Source organism: Pholcus phalangioides, unplaced genomic scaffold (genome assembly GCF_987345545.1).
Source record: "Pholcus phalangioides strain wild (caught in Gottingen) unplaced genomic scaffold, Ppha-v1.0 ptg000009l_1, whole genome shotgun sequence".
In the NCBI taxonomy this organism is placed as follows: domain Eukaryota; kingdom Metazoa; phylum Arthropoda; class Arachnida; order Araneae; family Pholcidae; genus Pholcus; species Pholcus phalangioides.
The window spans coordinates 2,585,651-2,609,177 of record NW_028301602.1 but is presented as its reverse complement, the minus strand read 5'-3'; the positions used below and the strand labels follow the sequence as shown (position 1 = coordinate 2,609,177).

The window sequence follows — 23,527 nt, the reverse complement described above, 5'->3', positions numbered from 1 at the left end:
TGGCCCTAAGAGGGGTCTGAAGGGGGTGCAATCAAAAGGGAGTGGGGTCATAAAAAGAAATCACGCAGAGCTGAAACCGCTGAAGCGATAAATATGTAATTTGGTCAGTATTTTTGTATTGTAATGTAGACTCATTGAGAAGAGATTTTTCAAAATTCAACCCACTGTGGGGTAGACCTCAAAGGTTATATGGAGCAATCATCACTGAGTCGAAATCGCTGAAGCCATAAATATGAAATTTAGTCAGTATTATATTTTATATACCCACTCTAAGACAGGATTTCTGAAAATTCATCCCTCAAGGGAGTGATGAGGGGGTTCAAATATTATGTGGGAGAATCATCGCCGAGTAATTTTGAGATTACCAAATCCACGCAAGCGACGCTGCTTGTAATAGCTAGTTATACTATATGCAAATACACTGAAATGCGTTTTTATGTTTACGTACCTATTTAAATTATCCGTGAGCTAGATTGATGCATAGTTTTCAATCTTTCACAATGCCATCTATACTAGCAGGAAATGCAAATATTTTGGGCCCTATATTCCCAGTTTGCTTCATAAATTGATACAGCGTTGTCACAGGGATGTTTGTCATTGTTCACTGTTTCTTTTTCTAGTTCCTCAGAATCATCCTCTTCTGTACTTTCATCACACCATACTTGTAATCGTCCATACATTCAGCAATAATTTCGGTATCAGTGAAGGTGCCGCAAGTTTGTAGTGAACACTCTGCATTTTCACAAAATCAAAAAAAAAAAGGCATTTCTAGACTCAACCGTATTTTGGAAATACTCCAATGATCCGAAAATCCTAAACATTCTCCTGTGAATCGTTGAAATTAAAGTCAACCACAAGATCATGAAGAACCCTCATCACTGAGATGATTGCTTCTAAACAAAGCTTTTTTTATGCAAATAATGAATTTTCCGTTGGCTGTACATTTTTTCATGCTGAACAAGCCGTCCACACAGCATCCACCCCTCCCCCCCCCAGTCAATCATAGAATCCGCAATCCGCCTATAATTGACAAGATCCATCAACAGAATGAGTTTTTTTATTTTGTTTTTTTTCAAACCGAGCACAACTCAGGTCTATTGCCATAGGCAATTTACTACCTAGTGAGTTGTGCCGGAAGTGTAAGTGCGTGTCTAATGTTGTGTATGATTTTTCAGTGCTGCCATCTATATCTCAGAAGTGAAGTGAGTGATGTGTAGTGGCTGAATATTTGTACTGTTTGTAGGACTGTTGCTCTCTGAGGCGAGACTCAGTTGTAATACGATAATCATTTTCTAGAAGTTTCTTTCACCTCCTTTAAAAAGGTATATTTAGACGGAAGAAAAGGAATTTCATCGTGGCTTGGTGTTCGAGATAAAGAGGTTTTCGAAAATTACTTCGAGATAGAGAGACAGGAAGAGAATTCAATTTTTTACTAATTTAATATAGATAATGTTTAAATTATCTTATTTAATTATTATTAATAAGGATTTAATACAGTAAATGTAGAAATTTTTCTCTTCTTCGAGGTACATAGTTTTTGAGAAAGAGAGATTTGACTGTAGCACTTTCTCTCTCTGTCTCTTACTTTGACTGTTCGTGTACAAAAAAAAAAGTAATTGAATGATGGCACGACGGTTATGTATGAATAAAAAAGTTGTGGTATGAATTTTCATGCAAATAATAGACGTATTACAGATTTTTTTTCCTTGGGATCTTTGAAGAGGTTTTCCAGTGAAGAAAACAAATTATTATGAGTGATAATGGATATGATTAACAAATTTTAAATTTCAATTCACTTCATAAAAATAAAAATTCAATATAATTTAATTCATCATTAGTTCATTCATTGCTATTAATAACGGATTTTAAAGTTTGTGTATCACAATGATATTGAATTTTTGTGGGGTTTTCTTTTTGTGTTTATATATATATATATATATATATATATATTCAAGCAAACTAAATTAATATCAAATTATTCGAAGGATTAACCTTTTAACTGCCAATGTTTGGAACATCGGTTTTATAAATTATAAAAACTATTTTTTCGCACATTGCGGCACTTTATTTTCTTACTCCTGAAGGTGTGAGATTCCCAAACTTGATTTACAAAACAAAAATTTCATTCATTTCAGCACTTATGCCATAAATTTAATTAAATTTAATCACCCGTTTCTAACGAACAATAATTTTTTTTTGTTTTGTTTTCAATTTTAGTGTTGTTTCTATGGCCATGGAAAAAGTCCAGAAAATATACTAGAAATTTTTTCCCATGAATTTTTTTGGATTTCTCTTAACTACAGAATCAGAAGAGGAAATCAAGAGGAAAAATTAGAAAAATCAATCTAATTCCTAATTCGGTCGGTAAAAGATTAAAGAGGCTATAATATTCATAAGACACATTTAAGAGCTACGTAAAACTTTATGGTTTGTTTGAAATAAAAATAAATCTAAATTATATCAGAGTGCAATATAATTCATTGTATGAAATTTCTCTATTCTTAATTTTTGTAAGATCTTCTTTCAGTTTCGCTGGTGAGTCCGGAAAACTGTGCAGATATATAATATTTCGTGTGAGTGCGTCTTTCTCCCCGTCTCTCGTTAGCAAATTATTACTCTACAAACTCCGTGTTTTCTTTTAAAACAAAGTGACACCATTAAAAAAGTTTTGTTTTTTTTTACTTGAAACTTTGAAAAGTATTTTCTCCCTAAATTTTTTTTTCTTCTAAATCGAATAGACGTTGTCACGTTCATACGTTGTTTCTTGTTCTCTACTTTTAGGGAAAATAACAAGGACATTTTTTTCCTCCCGTGGCTATATCACGCTGATACAGACACAAAAGCCTTGTCAACGTCAGCAGGATAACTACTTCATAGCTACTTCATAGAATTATGAGCTAGAACATGAAAAAAAGAACGGGTTATTTTCTCGGCGGTGATGGCAGATTATGATATAGGGATATTTTCAATGAACGCTATTTAGTTGGAGGATATTCAATCAAACCCAGGCTATAACAAGATACTATGGGCTAGAACAGCTATTATTATTCTTCGTTTTTTGCCGCAGTTATAAATAATAGTCATTAGCGTTCAGGTGATAAGATCTAGCAGTAAAACTCATCGTGGATGAACGTGTTAGACACTCAAATCACTCGTGTAATAGTTATATGTCGCCTAAATTGCCGTTTAATATAGTTACTTAATGTATCTCTCACGTAAATTGTGAATCATTAATCTCCGTTTAGAATATCGGAATAAGTTTTTATTTCTTTTCGTCTATGTGAATATATTATAATGGCATCTATTTAAAAAATGAAAAATTTTCTACAGGTATATTTCTGCGAATATATGAAAAATATAAAGTTAAAAATATATGCACACATTTAAGTCGATTAAATGTTCAAAAAAATATTATTGATTATGTTTTCTAAAACATATATATATATTACATATATAACATGTAAATATTTAATACCACATTTTTTTTCTGGAGCAACGTTAACGTTTTAGGAGCATGATTTTGGATTCTTGCGGTGCTTACAGTAATGCCGCGTGTACATTACGTTTCCATAAACACATGTACGATTTCGAAATTTAAATAAAATATTTCTTTCCTCATATGTTCGGAAGTTGTTTTCTTTACCAAGTATTTTACGAATGCAAGTAAACAGTATTTAAATGAAAAATTAGTTTTATCTTACTATGGACACACCGATGCGGGGATTACGTTAAGCTCACAAAAACGTTTCGTGTTTCTGCATGCTACGGCGGATATTCCGAAAAATACGGTAATTGAACGAAACGAAATATTTCTATGAATCAGAAAAAATTGTAAGTCAGCATAAAACATTAATTAACTGTAATAACAATGCATTTGCAATTAATGTATCGAAGAAGGCTACCTCCCACATAGGAGCCAAGATAATATTTCTTGTGGACTTTAAACTGTTCCCATCGCTTGAACACGGCGGACGTGGACTAGAAAACTGTTTCGGCACTTAATTAATGATATGAATTACAAATGTTTAAATGGCGTTTTGGCGACAACTAGTCCTTTATGATTTTTTTATCGCCCTTCTCTGGCCTGGCGGTTGAGAAATCAGTATGACTGGCTTATTATAGCCTCGCCAATCCCTTAGTCAAGAGGATCTTGACCAACGATTCATGGACCTCTTGGTTGTCCTCGAGAGATTTTAGGGGTCCGTAAGCTGAGATGGGGAAACAACTGAATCATTGTTTTCACATTGCTATACATTGACCATATTTTGTAACTCTCCGTGGCCTCCATTCTATTAACACAGGGGGTCAGTGGACTCAACCTTATTCAAAGTATCCGTAGAGTATACATGGTTAAAGATCCCTGCCTTAGTCTGTTTCTTATACAAATGTCATCTTTTTCAGAAATGGAGAATTACATAATACAACCTCCACCAAACAACAAAAATAATAAAATCTTGCGTGTGTGGAGGTAAATTCCCAACTATTTCGACGTTTTAATTGTTTAGTATTTTAGCAATATGAAATATCTATATATTTTCTTTGTGATCTTTATATGGGAAAGAAAGAGGCATTTACAGTGTATAAGAGTGGAACAGGTGACCTGGAATAATTTACTGGAAAAAGAAGCATCGAAGAATGTGATTAAGGGAAAGTGAAAAGAAAGTTTAATCAAGCTTGTCAGATAACATTGGCGCTGACCCAAAATCATTTTTCAAGTATGTCATCAATGGATGTAAGGGGACAGTTGCCCCGTCGATAGAAGGATCTAGGGCTGTAGAGCAATGTAGGCATGTGTGGTGCTTTCAATGACTTTTTCGCGTCGGTTTTTAATAGAGAATGTGAAATCTAAAGTGCAGTGTGTCATCGGATGATAAAATACTCAACAATATCCAAATGGAAAATGTGGAGAAGTCCTAAAATTTCTAAAAATGTATGTGCAAGCAAAGCACCAGTTCCAAATGATATTTATCCTGGGGTTCTTAGGGAATGCGATAATGAACCGTTGGGTGGGGCCAGTCGCACAGATTTACAGAAGTGGTGTTGCTGCGGGTGTCTTCCCAGGAGATTGGAAGCAAGCTTGCCAATGTGCTTCCGATATTTAAAAAGGGTAGTAGAGTAACCATATCGAATTATCGACCAAAAGCGTTTTTGCGAAGTCCTCTCGAATAATTTGGAAATTCTCATCGAAAGGATGTGACCACTTCAGTGGTGGTCAAAACAGCAAATTGAATGCTCGATTTCATTATTTAAAAAAAATTCGTCACGGTCTCCTAAAGTAATTCTTCCGCTTTTCCTTGGCTTAGTTCGCCGTGGGCTAGAGTATGCCGTAAGGTTTCGGAGGCCATAACTACAGAGGGACATAGACTTGTTTAACGAGGTGCAGAGAAGACCTACGCGTGTCCTTGTTGGCACCCAAGGCTTGAGCTATGAAGAAAGACTTGATTTCTTGAATATGTTTAAAGTAGAAGAACGTAGATGATATGATGACGTCAGAGGGGATATGATCCCCGAGTATTTAAAATTTTCATAAAGATGGAAAGGATGGTCTTGAATTACTAATACATCGTCAATCGAGCTTTGGTAAGGGGCACTAGTATCGATTGGTAAGGGACAATTTCAGTTTGTGGTATCGCAGAAGGTTTTTCTCTAATAGGGTTTTAATGAAATAGCTTCCTTCCGGGGGTTAGTAAATTGTAACACAATTGACACGTTTAAAAATAAATATGATAAACATATTAGGATAAATTGAGAAGCTATCCATACTTAGATGAGACAACCATAATCTTCTTTTATGAGGAGTGTATTTTATATAGTATTAATTATTAGTTTTTTCTTTCGTGATATGAGCTTTTATATTGGGTTGCATCTGACATCCATATTTTTAAGTCAGTCACCTCGTTGTGTATTCTGCTTGCTGTGGACTTTACGTTTGTATTTTGTATTTGTAAACTGAAACCTTTATCTTCAATCTCGGCAATTATTTATGTATCAGTTTATGCAGTTTATTCCACGAGTAATTCAACGTAATTATAATTATTACTGTATAAAGACTATTGGTTTATTAAGTGACGGACACTATTTTCCAATACGACTTAAAACTTCATTCCTATGAAAGAGGGTTCATTTCGTAAAAGAAAAAAAAAGAAGTAGCTCTCTCAACAATGGAGTCGTTGAAAAATGAAAGTAAAATAAAATATGTACCAAGAAAAAAAAAAGAGCTGACACCAAAAGAAGAGCTAAAACCGATAAAAAGCTTTGTTGCTCGGAAGTAACCGACCAGTAAAGTATGAATGAAAAAGAAACACAGGAAAAGGAAGCCAAACAGAAAAAATAGTAAAGTTACGACTTCATCTATCTTTTGCGATTTTTCTCTCCCGCTTATTTTGCCGCGCATCGTAACAAACAAAACTCAGCGAGTTTTCAACAACGAGTTTTATTTCTTATTTCTCCGCTGAATTCTTTTTTAAGAAAATCTCAACTCGTTCCTTTTTGTTCGTTCGACTTATTTTTCACGTATTTTCATGTTTTCGCTCCGATGAGTCGAATGCATCCTCACCTCACCTCGTGAAATACAAAGAGCATTTGCTGATATGTTCAAAGTAACAGCGAATAAGTCTTGTTTGGCTCTTTTTTCTCTCTCTCTCTTTTTTCGTAATAAAATTTATCTCAAAATGAAACTCTACAAGCATGAAGAGATCACGTGAGGAAACGGCTAAAGACATTCATCTCTTTCAAGGATATCTAAACAAGCGATATATCTTTCCTAAAATTACATCTCTCGAACTTTAAAACAGGACTTAATCCCGATGAATTTTATCAATAATTGACTGTATGGAATAATTAATTTGACCTGAATTAGTTTAAGTAAATAATTTCTGAAACGTGAGAATTAGTGAATTTAAGAGTTTTTTTGAATGTCAAAAAATTTATAAACTTCTAAAAGTTTCAATGAATTTAGGTAAATTTTCTATGTGTTAGTTCGTGCGAACAATTTTAAATAAACAACTATTTAGTTCATTCTTTCGTTTTATTTTGAGGTTCAATACGTTGGATTTTTTTTCTATCTGCAAAACATGAAGTGATTAGGGAAAGTCCCCTTGACTGCAACGGAAATTCAAAGAGTAGTGACACGTATAAACAATTAGATATTATACAAAAATCGTCACCAATCATGTGGCTAGATCCCAATAAAGCCCCAAATCTCACGTCAAAACTAACCCTTCATCCGAAAGGGTAACGGTGACTATTTGATGGTGCGCAGTTGGTATAAATCACAATTTTGTTTTGATACGTGGTAATACGTAATACTATCAAATCATTGGGAGATACTGCACCCAGTAGTGAATGCACCAGAAATTAAGTTGAGCGCCTTAGTTTGCCACCAGAGATAACGTTTTACTGCCACTCGACAACGCAAGGACATGCGTTGAGAACAAAATCAATAATCTCACACTTAACCAGGCACTATGAGAATCTTCTCACTCACTATCTTCTCCAATGCTCAATTATATATCAGTTATTTGGACCATTTTTTGACCTAGAAAAGATTCAACAACGAAGCTGGGAGTCAAAAACGCTTTTAAAGAGTTTCTACGGTCGAGACAGAAGTATTTTATAGAACTGACACTAAAGAATTTTTATCTGGATGTTAAAGATGCATTTCATCTAATGGTCCTTATTATATCACACGTAGACACAGTTACAATAAAAGTAAGGTTTGCTTCTTTTAGTTCGTTTCTTTATTATTTATTACTTTTATTTGGAGTTCTACCAAATCAGGAGCAAAAATTTAATATATATATGGCAAGATGATAAACTTATGAAAAAGCATGATGAAACCATAATAACTCAACAAGCTCATGTTCTAATTCATTGAGCGCAATATCGATAATGTGCAATGACATGAAGGGATATAACTGTAAATATTTTCACACACTGTAAGAATTCGTATAAGTCTTGACCAGTGACACTCTTTACATCATGGCTCGAGGATAGAGAACACTAATAAATTATCACTAGGGCAAGGGGATGTTGCTTTTAAATTCTCACCAGGATGAAATAGCATTGTTTAAATGATCACTAAAGCAAAAGAAGCCGCAATTATACGATTGCCAGGAACAAAAAAAGGTGGCAAATGATCGCTACGGCAAAGGAACCACTTGTGCGTCTCGAAACATATCTATAAAAAAGGCTTATTGACTTTTCCACTTCATGAAGCTTTAGTTAGACGTGAAAGAAGCTCATATAAAATATTTGTTTATAAACATATAAATTATCATCAAAAGGTTTTCGGAGATTAATCGCGCAAGTGTTTTAATCTGTCGTTATTTGAATGTTCACGCACAATTCCCACAGAATCAGAGTCGAAAATCAACAACGTGTCGCAACCAACCATTAACACCTTCTGTAATTTTTACGGGTTCCCCCTAGGTATTGGGTTAGAAATAAAGTCTGAATGATCTTATCCAGCGTCCTTCACTCTCGCATCTCCTACAAATCCATCGTGTAAAAGACGCCAAAGAGGTAAAAGATGAAGCAGCAAACATTTAATGAACACACACACAAACTCCCTCACCCCTGAATGTGACAAGTAGAAATGCGATACTGAAACTACTCAAAGCAATAGGTACCTGTTTCTTGGGATCCTTATCCTTCGTCTCTTTCCGTTTCTTTTCATTTCCATCGGCTATTTTTAGCGCATTCGTCTTAATGTTTCCAAAGCTTCTTTTTCGCCTCCTTCAGACCCCCCACAATCCACCACTGTCTTAGTGCCTGACGGGCCCCCTCACAACGTAACTCCTCCTCCATAATCTACTGCTTCTCCCCCTTACCGTGATTCCATTCTACCTTAGGCTCCCTGGTCACCGGAGGGAATCGATCTATTGCTGATAAATTTTAGGGCGGATAACGTTAAATCATTGATCACCTCTGGCCTTTTTTCCTTGGGAGCGGCTTCGGGAGGTTTTGTTTTGGCGCCCCCTAGCCCACAAACCCCCTTCCTCCCCCCCCCATCACATCACAGACAGACACTTCTGGGAATATCCCCAGCTAAAGTGCATCGTTTCTGTTATCGGTGGAGACTTTTACCAATTCTATTGATGTGGGGATGGGGCTTCTAATTAAGCATGTTAATCGGGAAGAAAAGAGGCAAAATTAAATTAATTTCCCATCGAGTACATTAAAGGTTAATCAATGCATATAAGAGAGAGAAAGTTACAAACTCCATTGCATAAAGGATAATATTGTAGAGAAGATTAAAGATTTCAAAATCTCGATTCTTTTTGCGTATTCATAATATGGCTTCACACGAATTTAGTTGTATTTTTTCCCTACCATTCTTTTTATTGATATTTAACAAAAAATTACGAAAAGGGTTTCCATTATGTGTTGTGTGTGTGATGAATGCTTTAATTATCTTGGAATGTAGTTCGTGGACGATATTCTAATTAAAATGAGATTATCAATTTTTACGAAATGTTCGGAAAAATCCCCATGATTTTAATTAATATTTTCTTGATAAAAGAGGAAATCCCCCCCCCCCGCATTTGTTTTATTAGAAATTACAAATAAGATTGTTTTTTTCAATAAATTTTGGAGAAGAGTATGAGATTGGATTCGACGGATTTGATTATTGGGTTCGAAAAATGTGTTTGTAGGATTTCCAAACTACTAGCATTTAGCTGTTTCAGTAGAACTATTCAATTTTGCGTAAAAACAAACTCCCCTCCCCAAGTCAGTCTAAAAGCATCATAATGAACACTAATCATAATGCATTTGTGTTCGTTAGGAAAAGTCACAGAACGTATTTAGTATACTACATATTAGGATATCATTTGTGGAGAAGAATTTAGGTTCGCCCGCTACATCAACACATCGAACTAGCTACGTCAAAAACGTCCGTCACAGACTTGGCATTTTATGGCCCACGAAAACCCAGAAAACCTGCCTTGGGGCAGTTCAAGACAACCACTACTTGATCGTACATACACACCGTAAACATTCCTCTGGCGAATTTCTAACGAATTGGTGCATGCTGGAATGAGAGTTGTGAGTGTACGTGTGGCCCTAACGTAGTCATATATATTACCGTTTTCAGTTGTAGCAAGAGGTTGTCCATGGAAGAAGGAATCCGCTATAGAGTATGTAGTAACATGGTGCTGAAGCGTCAGGCTTACATGATGCCGGACCGTAGATAGCGCATTTTGCGATTTACGCTGGCTCCGAGTAGGACGTCGTCGTAGCAGCAACATCAATTTGTGTGGTATCATTTTGCTTTACTAATATGTTCGTGGTCATCTCGCTAGCTTTGTGGGAGAAGCTTAAATACGGAAGGATAGGAAGATTCTCCTAGGGCTATATAGTAAGGGCTGTTTCATGTCTTTGTTGTTGCGCTTGCTGCCTTAGCTCAGTAGGAGTGGTCTCGGAGCTACTGGGGGCATCACGGCCCCACTTCGTTTTTCTTGCAAACAACAGCTTACAAAACGAATTAAATTAAAGAGGATAATTTAAAATTTTAGTTCCCAATTTATTGTTTTAAGTGAGTGATGTCTCGTTTATGGTGTTGTTTAGTGTCACAGGTATGCACACGTGGCACTTTTATAATCTTTTTTTTCTTTAACCTTAGAAATTGATTAAATCCAAGAAATAGTTGGTAAGTAATAATATCTATTGATATTAGCATTCAAAATAATAATAGTAACTTGAAATATTTTACATTAAGATTTTCTTTTATATTCCGCTTTCCATGTTTTATGCTGCAATTGTATTGTGGATACAGAAGTCCAAGGCTTTTAAATACTACCCCTAATGCAAGTGAAACGTGGCACTTTTATAAACTTTTTTTTATAGGAAAATATTCACGAAGGAAAATATTCGCAGCAGAAGTTATCTCGTAAGCAAATGCAAAATCTTCTTATTTTATGTTTAAATGGCTGAACAAAGCAATCCAATAAATAAACAGGTACTAATTACAATAATCGAAGAGGTAATTTTGGAAAAAATTTAGTAAAATGGGCTGCGAACTACCGTAATTAACAATGTAGCAAAGTGGGCGCACTCGGTTCTGCAGGGGCATGGCGTCACGCATTATGTCAGCTGATACCGACTCCAGTGCCTCATGAGACAGCCCTTGTTATAGGGCCCAGAGATTCTCGATTCTTGATAACTATCGATAACCTCGATGTGTATACATGATGGTAACTATCGACCGACCAATAATTTTACACACGTGATTCCTTGTGAAAAACTAATAAAGAAAAGTATTTTCCGGTTTTTTTAGGATCGGACGAGTATTAAGAGAATTATAAAATTTTGAAGTTTTGTGAAGTGTCATTTTTCCAACAGTCAGTCCGCGCGAAACATACGAATGTCAATTTCCTCCTCAGCAGGGAAGCGTTGCCACTTTTCGAAAAAATGCACAGAAATATTCAATCCCGTTAGAAGTCAAATTCGATGATCCTCTTTCATGATTGGCACTTTTTTCTTTTCGTGAAGAGTAATGCTTCATCACCTTGTTATTACGTAATTAATTCGCCCCTCTATATTGACCAATTTATCGCCACATATGTACTGTTAGCCAAATGAGATCTATTTGAATTTTTTTTCCCAAAATAAACCCATTGTTCTCCTTCACTATTAAGTGACGTTTTTTAACGGAAGGTGCGTACAGTTCATAGTGTTTGTTGCGCGATAGTTTATTTTACGCTGTCGTTTTAATCAGATTGCATGTTGATCAATAAAACCGGGCAATATTTATAAGTTATTTTAAAATTTCATCGAAACTTCAATGAAGATTGATTTTTTTCCTTCAAATTTGAAGCCCAAAAACATCGGGGGGGGGGGCTTTCTTTGCATATTAAAATACGTTACATCTACGCGATTAAACGAAGGAAGAGACCTAAATCTACATATTTCTACCGAAAGGCTTTATGTTATCAGTGGATTTGAGAGAAAGAGTATACTGATAAGAGGAGAAAATCTTGATCCACTGATTCCATCTTGAATCCCCTGATACAGACATGTAACTACATGTGCATATTATTCTTTAACTTATCTTTCTTTACCTTTCCATACCGTTTCCGTCGTCGATACTAACTAAATTCCTTGGTTGCATTTACTTCTTATCCCAGAATCCGTGCGTCGGATTTATAAATATTGTATATATCATGTATATACGTCTGGAAACTCAATAGAGTGGTTGGAGAAAGAAAAAATGCGCAGATTCTTCGTAGCTCAGTCTAAATACATTCGCATTCTACCTGCTTCGAAAGCCCACTCGATAGAATCTTTATAAAAGAGTTTGGCCGGAAAAAGTTTCTTTTATACTTAAAAACACTTTTTTTTTTCCTTTGGATACAGTTTTAGAAAAAATTATAACATTCCATGCATTCAAAGAAAATGTACATGGAATATTTGCTTTTTTTTCTCGATTTCTTAAAAATTTGTTGTTCAAACGATTTCTCCATAAGGGAAGTTTGCTAGCAATTGAGTTGGGTAGAGATTTCGTTCTTCTCTCTAGAGAAAATATGTATTTCTAGAGTGGCAACCCTAGTCGTGGTATCAACATTTTTCCGCAATGCCAGCTTCGGAATGGAAGACAGATGACAGCATCACTAGAACACGAAACACTTGTAGCTCTGACGACACAAATGCGTTAGGCACATTCTGGCATATACCAATTCGTCAAACTTCCCCAGAGGAATGTTTACGAGGTGCATTTATGGTTGACTAATAGTAGTATCAGCATTTACAGAAATAAATTGTTGCCTCTCTTTTCCCATTCATGAAAAAATTACTAATTGATGTAGATCAAAATTCGAACCCATTCATGACTGTGTTTCTGAACTGATATTCCACCGCCTGTGTTATTTTTACCCACAGTATGACTGTTGATACTTATGATCTACTGGCACTGGCAGCATAACTGAAAATTGTCAACTACATTGATAAATTACCTACAGATATTCAGTCAACAATCTACATCATTGAAAAAACAGCACCGTAGAATAACGATGTCAATTGGTATTTCTTTACCAATTTTGGGGGATGTTATGACATTTTAAAGGCGAACCGTAGATCCCAGATGTGCACTTTCAATTAGAAAAGGTATCCGAATAAAACGTGTAGTACTCAGATATGTCATTCGTGTTGCAATGGGTTGTATAGTTATTAAAATAAAAATTTTAGTTCCTTATACGAACACCTTGTGCTCAAGAACTCAATTATAAAGTTGTTTCCCTGTCTCTCCAGATGCCATCAAAAAAATGCGCGTTTCTAAGTGCAATATTCTGAGATATTCGAATTCAGAAAACGGAGGCAAGGCGAAAAAACAGCGTTAAATGTAGTTTTTTTTCACATTTGATGCTGTTTTTTTTCCCCAACTTTCCTCCGTTATCTTAACTCGAATATCTCAGTAAATATCGCAATTAGAAACGGGGAATTTTTTGTTGTTATCAGGAATGACAGGGCAAAAACTTTCTATCTCGGTTTTTGAGCTCTATAAAAAGTTAATTCCTTCATTTTCTTATGTGTATGACCCCTAAAATTAATTTTCAGAATTTAAGTAACTGCACATCATTTGAAAACTTTTTGTAACTGAAAGTATGTTTGTAAAGCCAACGGTTATAGGGACATCCGCAGCTCATACAATTTGGGACAGCCTATATCTTATATATAAATGTGAAAGCATATATGTATGTATGCATGTTTATTCTTTACACAAATCTACAATTTCAGACCGATCGTTGCCAAATGTTGTGCCAAACAGTACCAGGATTGAGCCATAGGCTACTTTAAAAGTTCATCAGAGCTGGGCAGATGCCCGAAATGGGCGGAAAACCGTCGGGCAACAATGATTTCCAGGCCAAAACAATCACTTTCGGAATGTTCACTTTGGTTACCAAGTTTCCCTAGCAATGTGTTTCGGGCGTACACATATCTTTACAATGGTTTGTCACTTCTTTAATGCTGCGTCAGTATGATATTTTATTCCATTATAATGGTTCGTCAGTTTTTCAACCCGCCCAGTAATTGAAGGAAACCCAGGAAGCACCGGGTATTTTTGCTAGTATGTTACATATAGAAATTTCCACGACTTATCTAACTTAAAGGAGAGGGGCAAAGAGAGGTGTTCACTTATAGCTCTTTTTTCAAAGACTTTAATCAACTAAACATTTCAAAAGTGGAAGGTTAATTTCCTCATTCAAGAATATGAACTTTAATTCTAGTTTCAATTTAAACGCATTGATACAAGAAATGCACGGCGTATTTTAAATGGAACTATTTCAGCAATTATGAGTGCAACAAACAAAACTACAATTAGAACGAAAGAGCGTCTTAATGCGCATACCACATACGAATTTCGAGCCTGGTGGCTCTGATCCTTCATTTGTTCTTTTTTCCTCGTGTTTTTTTTTTAGCTTGATTAATCAATGACATCTAATGAGTTTACGAGTACTTTTAAGTGAATAACATCAAGAAGAGAGAAAAAAATCCAATTTACACGCTTTCAAGAGATAATTAGCTCATTTGCTAATTAGCACTTAATCAACTTTCATCTCTTTCTCTGTTTGGGGGAAAAAACTCGAACTAATTTAAGCTATATTCTGAGAGAGGAAAATAAAATTGAATCAAAAGTGTTGGTGAATGAGATTCCTAAAATTAGATGATTTTTTCCGGTCTATAAATTGTAGATAGTACGAAATAAATCCCACAAAATTAAACATTGTCATACATGAATTAGATTTTTGCGGCCGTCGCCAAATTTAGAACAAGTTCTTGCGCTAAAGAACTGTTTGTCAATGTACAAGAGTTTTTCAGGCCTAACGACCGTTTAACAATGGAATAAAAACTCATTCAAATGCAGAATATTTATATATTGGGATCTAGGGCCGTTTTTCAATAAAAATAAACGTTCTCAAACGTAGAAGAGTATTTTAGGTTGAATGGGCATATCTGAATATTGCAAAAAAAAAAAATAGACATTAGAGCCGTTTGCCGATGGGAAAACGAATTTGTTACACGTAAAAGAGTTTATTGGGATAAAGAACCGTCATGAAATGCGAAAGTTTGGCTTGGTCTAAAGCAGTGTTCTTCAACCGCTGGTCCGCGGACCGGTGCCGTTTCGTGGGAATTTCCTGCAGGTCCGCCAAATTCTTAGAGCCACTATTCACTAGCCTAGAGAAGGATGCTGTTTATGTGAATTATGCTTCTATTTATGTGATAAAAGTTATTGTTTAGCCCTTCTGGTATTAAAACAAATCAAACAAAATAATTCAATGGAACTTAATGGAATTTTTATGTATCCAGGACCTACGTAAGAAGTGGATGCTCAACTACTGAAAAAATTAAACCTGTAACTTCAATGCGAACATCGGACTGTCGTAGGTGAGAGACTGTAACAGCTCATATCCTTTTCATCACCCTCAATTGTCATTATTACATTTTCATCGATATCTTTTGCTGAGGGGGCCCCTTTGGCTTGATAACTTCTGAGGAGTGATGTGCGACAAGCCAAACATGTCTCCAAAAGTTTGAATGTGTCAAAAGAAAACATTGTTGTCTTGAACACCGACAAATTTGAGTTCAAATTCTATTCGTTTCCCATTCGTGTGTTATTGTTCTAAAGAGAAATGCGCATAATATTGTTTGAAATAGAGAAGCGTTTGGACTCCTGATGCCTTCTGTGGAATAAGAACAAAACCATTTGTTTTAAAATCTCAAAGCGAAATCGGTTGTTGGTTCTAAACCGGTGTGCAGAATCATATATGGTATGATATTGCATATGGTTTATTTCTATGCTGTATACATTGGCGTAAATCTTATGCACTATCTTATGCACTAAAATTCCAGTTGCTGTGTTTTATGTTTGCTATTTAGAATCACTTTTTTGAGCAAAGTAATTCTATGGCAAACATAAAGCCATGATCACTGGTATATATATATATATATGTATATAGTATTATACCACATAAATGTTTATTTCATACTGGTTTAAAATAAAAAATCCATTTTACTTGAAGAACTATAACAAATAGTTTTGTTTTCATTCGATAGATGGAGCACGGGTACCAGTTTTTCTTTTGTAGATAATAATAGAGTAATAACATATTCTTGTTGCACTGAAAAAGTAATCTATAAGTAGTAAAAAAAATGACTATTGTGTGTGATTGGTTGTTTGCAGTAAAATATCTTGTTGCCCGTTGATTTCAAGTTCAACTCTTGCATATTCGGCATATAAAAAAAAAGTAGTTGTTAGAACTTTGCGGAAAAACATAAAAACATAGTAACCAGTGTTACAGAGCCTAAAATTTACACCGTGTTCAGCTTGAAAATGAAAAATTTTATGATATAATAATATGTATTCATTTTCCTGCTGCAAACCGATTTAAAACCAACAACTAATTTTACTTGAAGAATTATACAAAATTGTTCTGTTTTAATTCGATAGGCAACGGCAGGTTTCTCAGCTCAACGATGTTCCTCGCATGCATAATGATATAATATGAATAGGAAAGTATTTGTGTATTTTAGTCAGTAGGTAAACTACTGTGCTGTTCCTTTTTTTTTCTTTTTTTTGCAAATTATTTCTTTCATTTATGCTTGCTAGAAAAACTCATTTCACTTAATTTCATCAGTTCGCAAGTAGAAAAAGATTGAACACTAGTCTACAGCTTATATGCTCAAACTACAGGCCACGGAAGAAATGCTGCTCTTTAATCCGTCTGATGTGGCCCACGACCTCAGACCTAATTTTTTAAAAGTAACTAAAGAATAATTACTCATACAAGTATTGTTTGGTCTCTCTTATATGATGATGATTGAACAGTTGAATAATTCTACCCTTTCGCTGTGGATGCAAAGGAGCTTGTGTTTGAAATGGAATTAGGTTCAACTCAGATACCTCCCATGTGAAAATATAATTCGAAAATGTAATCTTGAGAATCCGAATACTCTGATGGAATTGAGTATTTCCTAAAAATTGCAAATAAACTTCAAAGAAATTTCGCTACCTTGTGAATCAAATTCAGTGAAAACTCATTGAAATATTGTAAAATGATGTTCGGAAATAGAAATATTCTTCCACTCGAATGAATCAATCTCCCAATAATTTTTTGGGAGATTTGTACAAAAGATTTTTTTCCTCCTATAGCCGATTCAAAGCAATTTATTACAAGAACAGCACTATTGAATAGGGATCGGGTTAATTCTATTTTTTTATTTCTCCAACGCTAACCACCCATTTACTAAACAGACGCAAACAGTTTGGCCATAATCCAGGATCTCTGTCTGTACAAAGACCAAAGTCTGGGAAATAGTTTTGATTCTTTGCTGTTTCATAAAAAATAGAGAAGAATTTGCCAGTCTTGAAAGGAATGAAAAAGAAAAGAAAATGTATGGACAAGATTTATCCCATCTCTTGGAGGAAGCAAGTGTTTCTTCTTTTGGTTCGTCTTTTTTCTTGCGTTCATGTGTGGCTAGTTCTCAGAAGACAAGGAATTATGACCTCATGAGGAAGATCGATGATACCAGTTTAGTTCAGGGCACTTTCCGCACCCTCGATGTTCCTTTTTCCTATGTGTTACTTATTCCATTTGGTGATTTAGATACCATCTGCTTCTGACGTCAATGGTCATGTGTTCACTACTAACAAAAAAGTGTTTTTGAAAAGATTTTGATGAAATTCTCATTCCAGATACTTTGTAACTTTCTAAAACTTTTAACGAAACGAAACTTTCATTTTATCGCCATCGATGGATAGATTGAAATGGATGAAATAGATTTAATTGACATATTGAAATAGATGGATTTTTGAAAATAGTCAGTTCTCTATTATTAATTAATGAATTATAAGATCTTAAGCCCCTAGGTTCAGCGTATATTCGAATATACGTGGTATGTGCATGATCAAAAAACCAATTTCTTTTCTTGACTTTTTAGTATTTTAGAAATTGCATGTTTTAGTGTCATTTTAGTATAAAATGCAGCTATATAAGTACGATAATTCTTTTTATATAGACAGAGTTGATTTCTTGTTGGTGTCATTTTTTGGGAGCTACTGAAAATTTTACGTTTTTCGGAACATAAAAAGCAACAAGTTGAAAAAACTGGGAATAAAATTCAAGAAAAAGAACAATTCAACTTTTCTAAGCAAGATTTATAGGTAATAGGTACGAGTTATAAGTAATAGATAAAAACTCCATATTTTTTTACCCTTATTTAATGATTAAAAAACCATATAATTAATTAAATTACTGTATTGTTTCAATTAAAAATATGCTAACAGCGCCACTTTATATACGCTTTTGCAAAAAAAAATAATTTCAAATACGTTTGTGGGGGGGGGGGGTGTGAACTATAGAGAGTAAAGATTATCCACAACTGAATTACCGGTCTTCTCATTTTAATCACGTTTCTGAAAATTGCAGCTTATACACAAAGTTTTACGAATATAAAATGCCTATAAAAATTTTAGAGTATCTTACAGTTCGGTGCACTATATACGTAAGCAAATGCGATGCACTTACTAATTTGTAGGAATTTTATAAAGTTTAGTACTCTTTGAACTTTGAAATTTGAAATTTTGCAAAAATGTTTATTCAATATGCGTTAGTAAAATAACTTCGATCTTGGATATCCGTCTATTTGTTAGAATTTCATGAATTTTTAAAGTTTCAAAACAATATATGAATTTTAAAAATCTGAATTCAACGTTTTTTGTGAAAAATACTTCCCGTTAGTCAACCGCAAAAACGGAGGATCATTCAACTAGCGCGTGTGAAATAAACATTTCTGCAATATTTCAGAACTTGGGGTGTAGTATGTAGTTTTTTTTTTTTAATTCTACAGATGAACTCAATATAAAATTATGGTTAGTCACTTGTCGGCGGCGACGCCACAGTTGTTTCTTACATTCATTTACACTATATAATTGATTCCTTCCTTCTTTTAGTGTTAAAGAACATATTAACCGATTGACACGAAATTTTTTGCATTTGGTTTGCAACTAAAGGAAATATTTTTAAATTCGTTTTTGAAAAAATGACTTCAGGGGTCGTGCCATCCCTTAATCAAAAGCCGTTCAGAAAGATTAGGCAATGTAGATCCACATCCCATCTGATTCGAACTCAACTGCGTAAAGTGGCTTAAAGCTACTTCAATAAAACATTGTAGCAGAAAATACTTCCCAGCCTCGGTACGTTACAGCTTCCCCCAAAGGACCGATATACACTTTTCAAAAATAAACTAACATGGAGGATACATATTTTTTAAATAAAACTATATATGATTTAGAAGTTGATTGGGGGATCCACATCAAAATACCGGCTATAACATCAACATTAACATCGGCTAGATTCTAACGAGATTGTCTCAAGGCAGGGGAGCAATGTAGTACTACCAGTATGAATTAAAAACGGAAAAGATAGAGACAAAGAATTTCAAAAACTCGAAATCGAGTCTTAATTTTACGCTTTTACCTATCTGAACCATACACGTCCCAGGCTCTATTGAATATTGCCAATTTCAAAAACTGCCCACCATTAAGGCACGGGAATCCTCGAAATCGAACTGTTAAACGAAATTAATTTTAAAATATATTTTCCTCATTTTTTCTTAATTTTATCTCTTTCAGATAAAACTCGTAAAGTCATGATTTTCTATTCAATTATTTAATTGATAAAAACGAAATCATCACTTTTTAAATTGACATCACAATACAACTAATACATCAGCACTGATATTCATTTCAAAATTATGCATCAGATAGTAAACTGCGATTATTGAATATTTATAAGTAACATTTTTTTCTTTCTTAAAGAATTTACGATGTTGTCTAATTAGTCTGAGATTTCTTCGGATATTTAAGGATGGATACTCGAGATACTTTTCTGAACAAATATGTGTCCACGTACAGGGCGTGGTCAGCATCGAGATAAGATCGAAATATGACGTAATCGAGGCGATCTCCCAGATCGAATCTCTCCACTTCCCTATATGAAAGCCGTCTCTTAATATTTCTATAAATGCGATTTCTATTTTGTACCTCATCAATTCTTCACACGGAATTTCATTCTCGTCCGCCCTTGGTATCACCAAATGAAAGAAGATCTGATGGTCAGTCTCTAGTGAAATATTTCTGTAGATGGACTAAATGAAACGTCAACTACATTATAAACTTATCGACTTAAATTCAGGCGTAATGCTCCAAATGCGAGAGTCATTTATGAGGCAGAAATTCCTTTCAAAAAACATTTTCACAAAATTTTTTCATGAACTTTGTTTCATTAACATTAATTAATTATGTTCCATTAATGAAAATGGCGATGGAATTGTTACAATTTAGATGCATTCATGCAGATCATTAGGTAATTTCATAACCGATTACTTTTCATGTGAACTGAAGATAAAGTATTCCCAATACTATTTTACAAACTACAAATGCTTGAGTAAGTGCTACAGTGAACTTATGGTTTGAAAAAATAAATATTTAATGAAATTCAATCACATCGATTAATTTATTGTAACGTTTTTCGGGAAAACATTAATATTATCTGAAGATCCTCGCCTTGAAATTGTCGTGGAAGTCTTGATATTATACAATAGTTATTTCTGTGTATTTTAAACAAAGTAATGAAATAAAACAATAGTATAATGTGAAAATAAATTTTATAAGACTTACGCAATTTTTTCATGGCATGCATTACTAATCATACTGTTTTCGATCCATATTATGAATTATTATTGGTACAAAACATTAGTTGAAATATTACCACTGCCATTTTCGTTCTATCTAAATTCTAGAATTCCGGTTAAGTGAAATTTGTTTAATCCGATGACATTATTAAAATATATAATATTCTTTTCTGCGATATGTAAGTTATTCTCTGAAACTACCAGGTCTTATATACCTGGTTCGATATAACTTTTTCCTAACAATATACAGTATTCACAGTATCAAACATTTCTTCCAAGTCTTAATTTTTCCATAAATTAAATCAATTATTAATTTTCTTGAGAATAGTTTAACTTCAAATCTTCATTTCTTTTAAAAGAAAGAAATCAATCTTTCTTTTTTAATTACGCGTGATTTTTCCATGACATCGAAATTCAAAAGCATCGAGAAATCCAAATTATGTAATTTTAAAGAGATTTTCATTTTGGCGGGATTTATAAATTAGGAATGCACTTTCACATGCAAACTAATCTCATTTACAACGTCAAAATTAATGTTAAATCTGAAAGGCAAAACGCGGAATTAATTTTATTTCGGACAAATACCATTAGATTAAATTTTGACTACGTGTTGCTCTAACTTGATGTATATTAAATATTGTATTGAATATATTGAAACTGAAGTTGGAGCGCGATTTTCGGAATGATATTGACTGAAATATTAGTTTTGATATTAATTTGAACAGCCAAAGTATGAATTCAAATCTGTATTTTTCAGAGTTTCAATCAAACAAATTGTAGTATACCTTTTCAAATCACTATATAAAGTGCTCCTGGAGTGTCACGTGAAAACAAGCTATAAATATATCTTCGTATTTGAGTTTTCAAAAGAATACAAATAGTATAATTTAAAAAGTTTGTGAAGTGAGGAGCTCACCTCATTATCCATCCCAGGCTTTTCCGACGCCGCATTTTTGGTGTTCTTGTTCCGCCCGACATCTTTTTGAGGAATATTAGTTACGGTTCCGCTGGAGTAATTCATGTTTCCATTATGTTGAACATGGGTAACGCATAAACGGCACGAGAACAGCACACGGATGAAGTTACAGTCGCGATTCCCTGATTTTTCGACATTTACATAGAGACACACACAAGACACACGACAAAATATTTACTACTTAGAAAGCTAAATTTCAGCTACTACCAAAATATAATCTATTCGAATCACACTATATATTGGGGCACATTTTATTTATTTATTTATTCTTCTACTCGAAACCCCGCCTAAGTTTTACGCGTTATTAAGGTAATCGTGTAGCAAGCGGCCCAGACATAAGCTGAGGAAGTTATGATGATCCTGGCACCGGAGGGGGCCTCGACCGTTCCCCGGCCCTGGAGTTTCTTTTCTTGTTTTTTTCCTCCATTTTCCCGTCCCGGATCCCGCCAAGTTGGTGCTTGGGAGATCTGCCAACAACCGCCAAAGCGTAATATCGCACCTCTTAAAGGTCAATGTTTAAGGACCACTGCACTGCAATTTCGTCTCTATTTCGTGAGTCAGTCGGTAGCACGAAATGAGGGGAAGAGGGATTCCGGGAGTTTGTGGGAGAAAACAACTTCAGGTGCAAAGAAGAGTCGGGCATTTCGATCTTTGTCATCCCTCTTGCACAATCCCAGAATCTCCCAAACGCACGCACACGCGCGCTTTCGCTTTTTCTCTTGTTTAACAGAACAGCAAACTGTTGCCCCGGCATTTTGCCGCCAGCAAAAGTCAATCAAAAACTTTCCCGTTATTTTTAATGTAGAGCGTAAACTTCCCGAATAGTGAATATTCCAGTAAAGCGTAATTATCCTGCAATAGTCTAAGGCCGGGATTACACTATAAAAGTTTGATAAAAGCTCTTTTATAAAACTTGAGAAATCCAACCAACGAGAAAATACAACTGATGATCTTATTGGTTGCTTTTCAAGTTTTATAAAAGAACTATCAAACTTATATAGTGTAATCCCGGCCTTAGTCATCTTTCATTTCAGAAGAAAGACTCAGTTGCATCCTACAATGGATAATACAGTCGAATCCCGTTATAACGAATTCCAAGACACCGGAGAAATCACTTCGTTATAAAGGGAATTCCAAGCTTTGCATTGTTCCTATGTAAACGTATCTGGGGGATTAGAAAAGTGTTCGCTAAAATGAGATTTTCGCTATAATGGTATTCGTTAAAACGGGATTCGACTGTATTCAAAAATTAATTCTTTTTATGAGTCACTGGGAAAAATACATTTTTTTAACTTTAGGTGTGATTATATATTTTCTTTCAAAAATTGATTACTTCATATGCTATACCCTTTTCGGACCCCGGTGCGATCCCTGGATTGCTTTTCTCCTCACTGTAGAATTTTTCTTTTGACCTCAGGGAGTTATACCGGACTTGAAGGATTGGGTAAGTTTTGAGTTAGAAATACGATGAACATGAACTTTGTGGGCTTTCATCAGAGGGCAGCACTTAAAGTGGAACTCTCAGGAGGTTTATAAGATCGCTTCCAGGAAACACTGCCTCTGGGAAAAGCGTGATTCATTACATAAAATGTAACAATAAAATTATGGAAAAAAATTGTATGTGAAGATAAATATGTCATGCATCATCTTGGATAAGAAACTGAACGAAATTAATTATTTCTTCACGAAAAAAAAAATTGAAGATTTGAATTTTTTTCTAAATAAAGATTCCCCAACATTTAATGTTTTTAATGATTTTTTGAGTATAAAGTTTTACAAAAACATCTTGAAAATTCCAAAAAATGAATGCTCGGGTCTGAAAGGAATACAGCAGTATTTCTCAAAGCGTGCGTCGTAGCT

At 34.5% G+C, this 23,527-nt stretch overlaps 1 protein-coding gene across 1 annotated transcript in view; it reads right to left on the bottom strand.

Annotated features, from left to right (window-relative positions):
* LOC149081624 (inactive dipeptidyl peptidase 10-like) overlaps positions 1-21,994 on the bottom strand; it is a 273,617-nt gene extending 251,623 nt beyond the window's left edge. Inside the window, exon 1 of the mRNA XM_089237039.1 lies at positions 21,608-21,994. Coding sequence (XP_089093165.1) covers positions 21,608-21,712 — 105 coding nt within the window. The 5' untranslated portion in view covers positions 21,713-21,994. The remainder of the gene's footprint in view (positions 1-21,607) is intronic.
* Between the last annotated feature and the right edge of the window lie 1,533 nt (positions 21,995-23,527).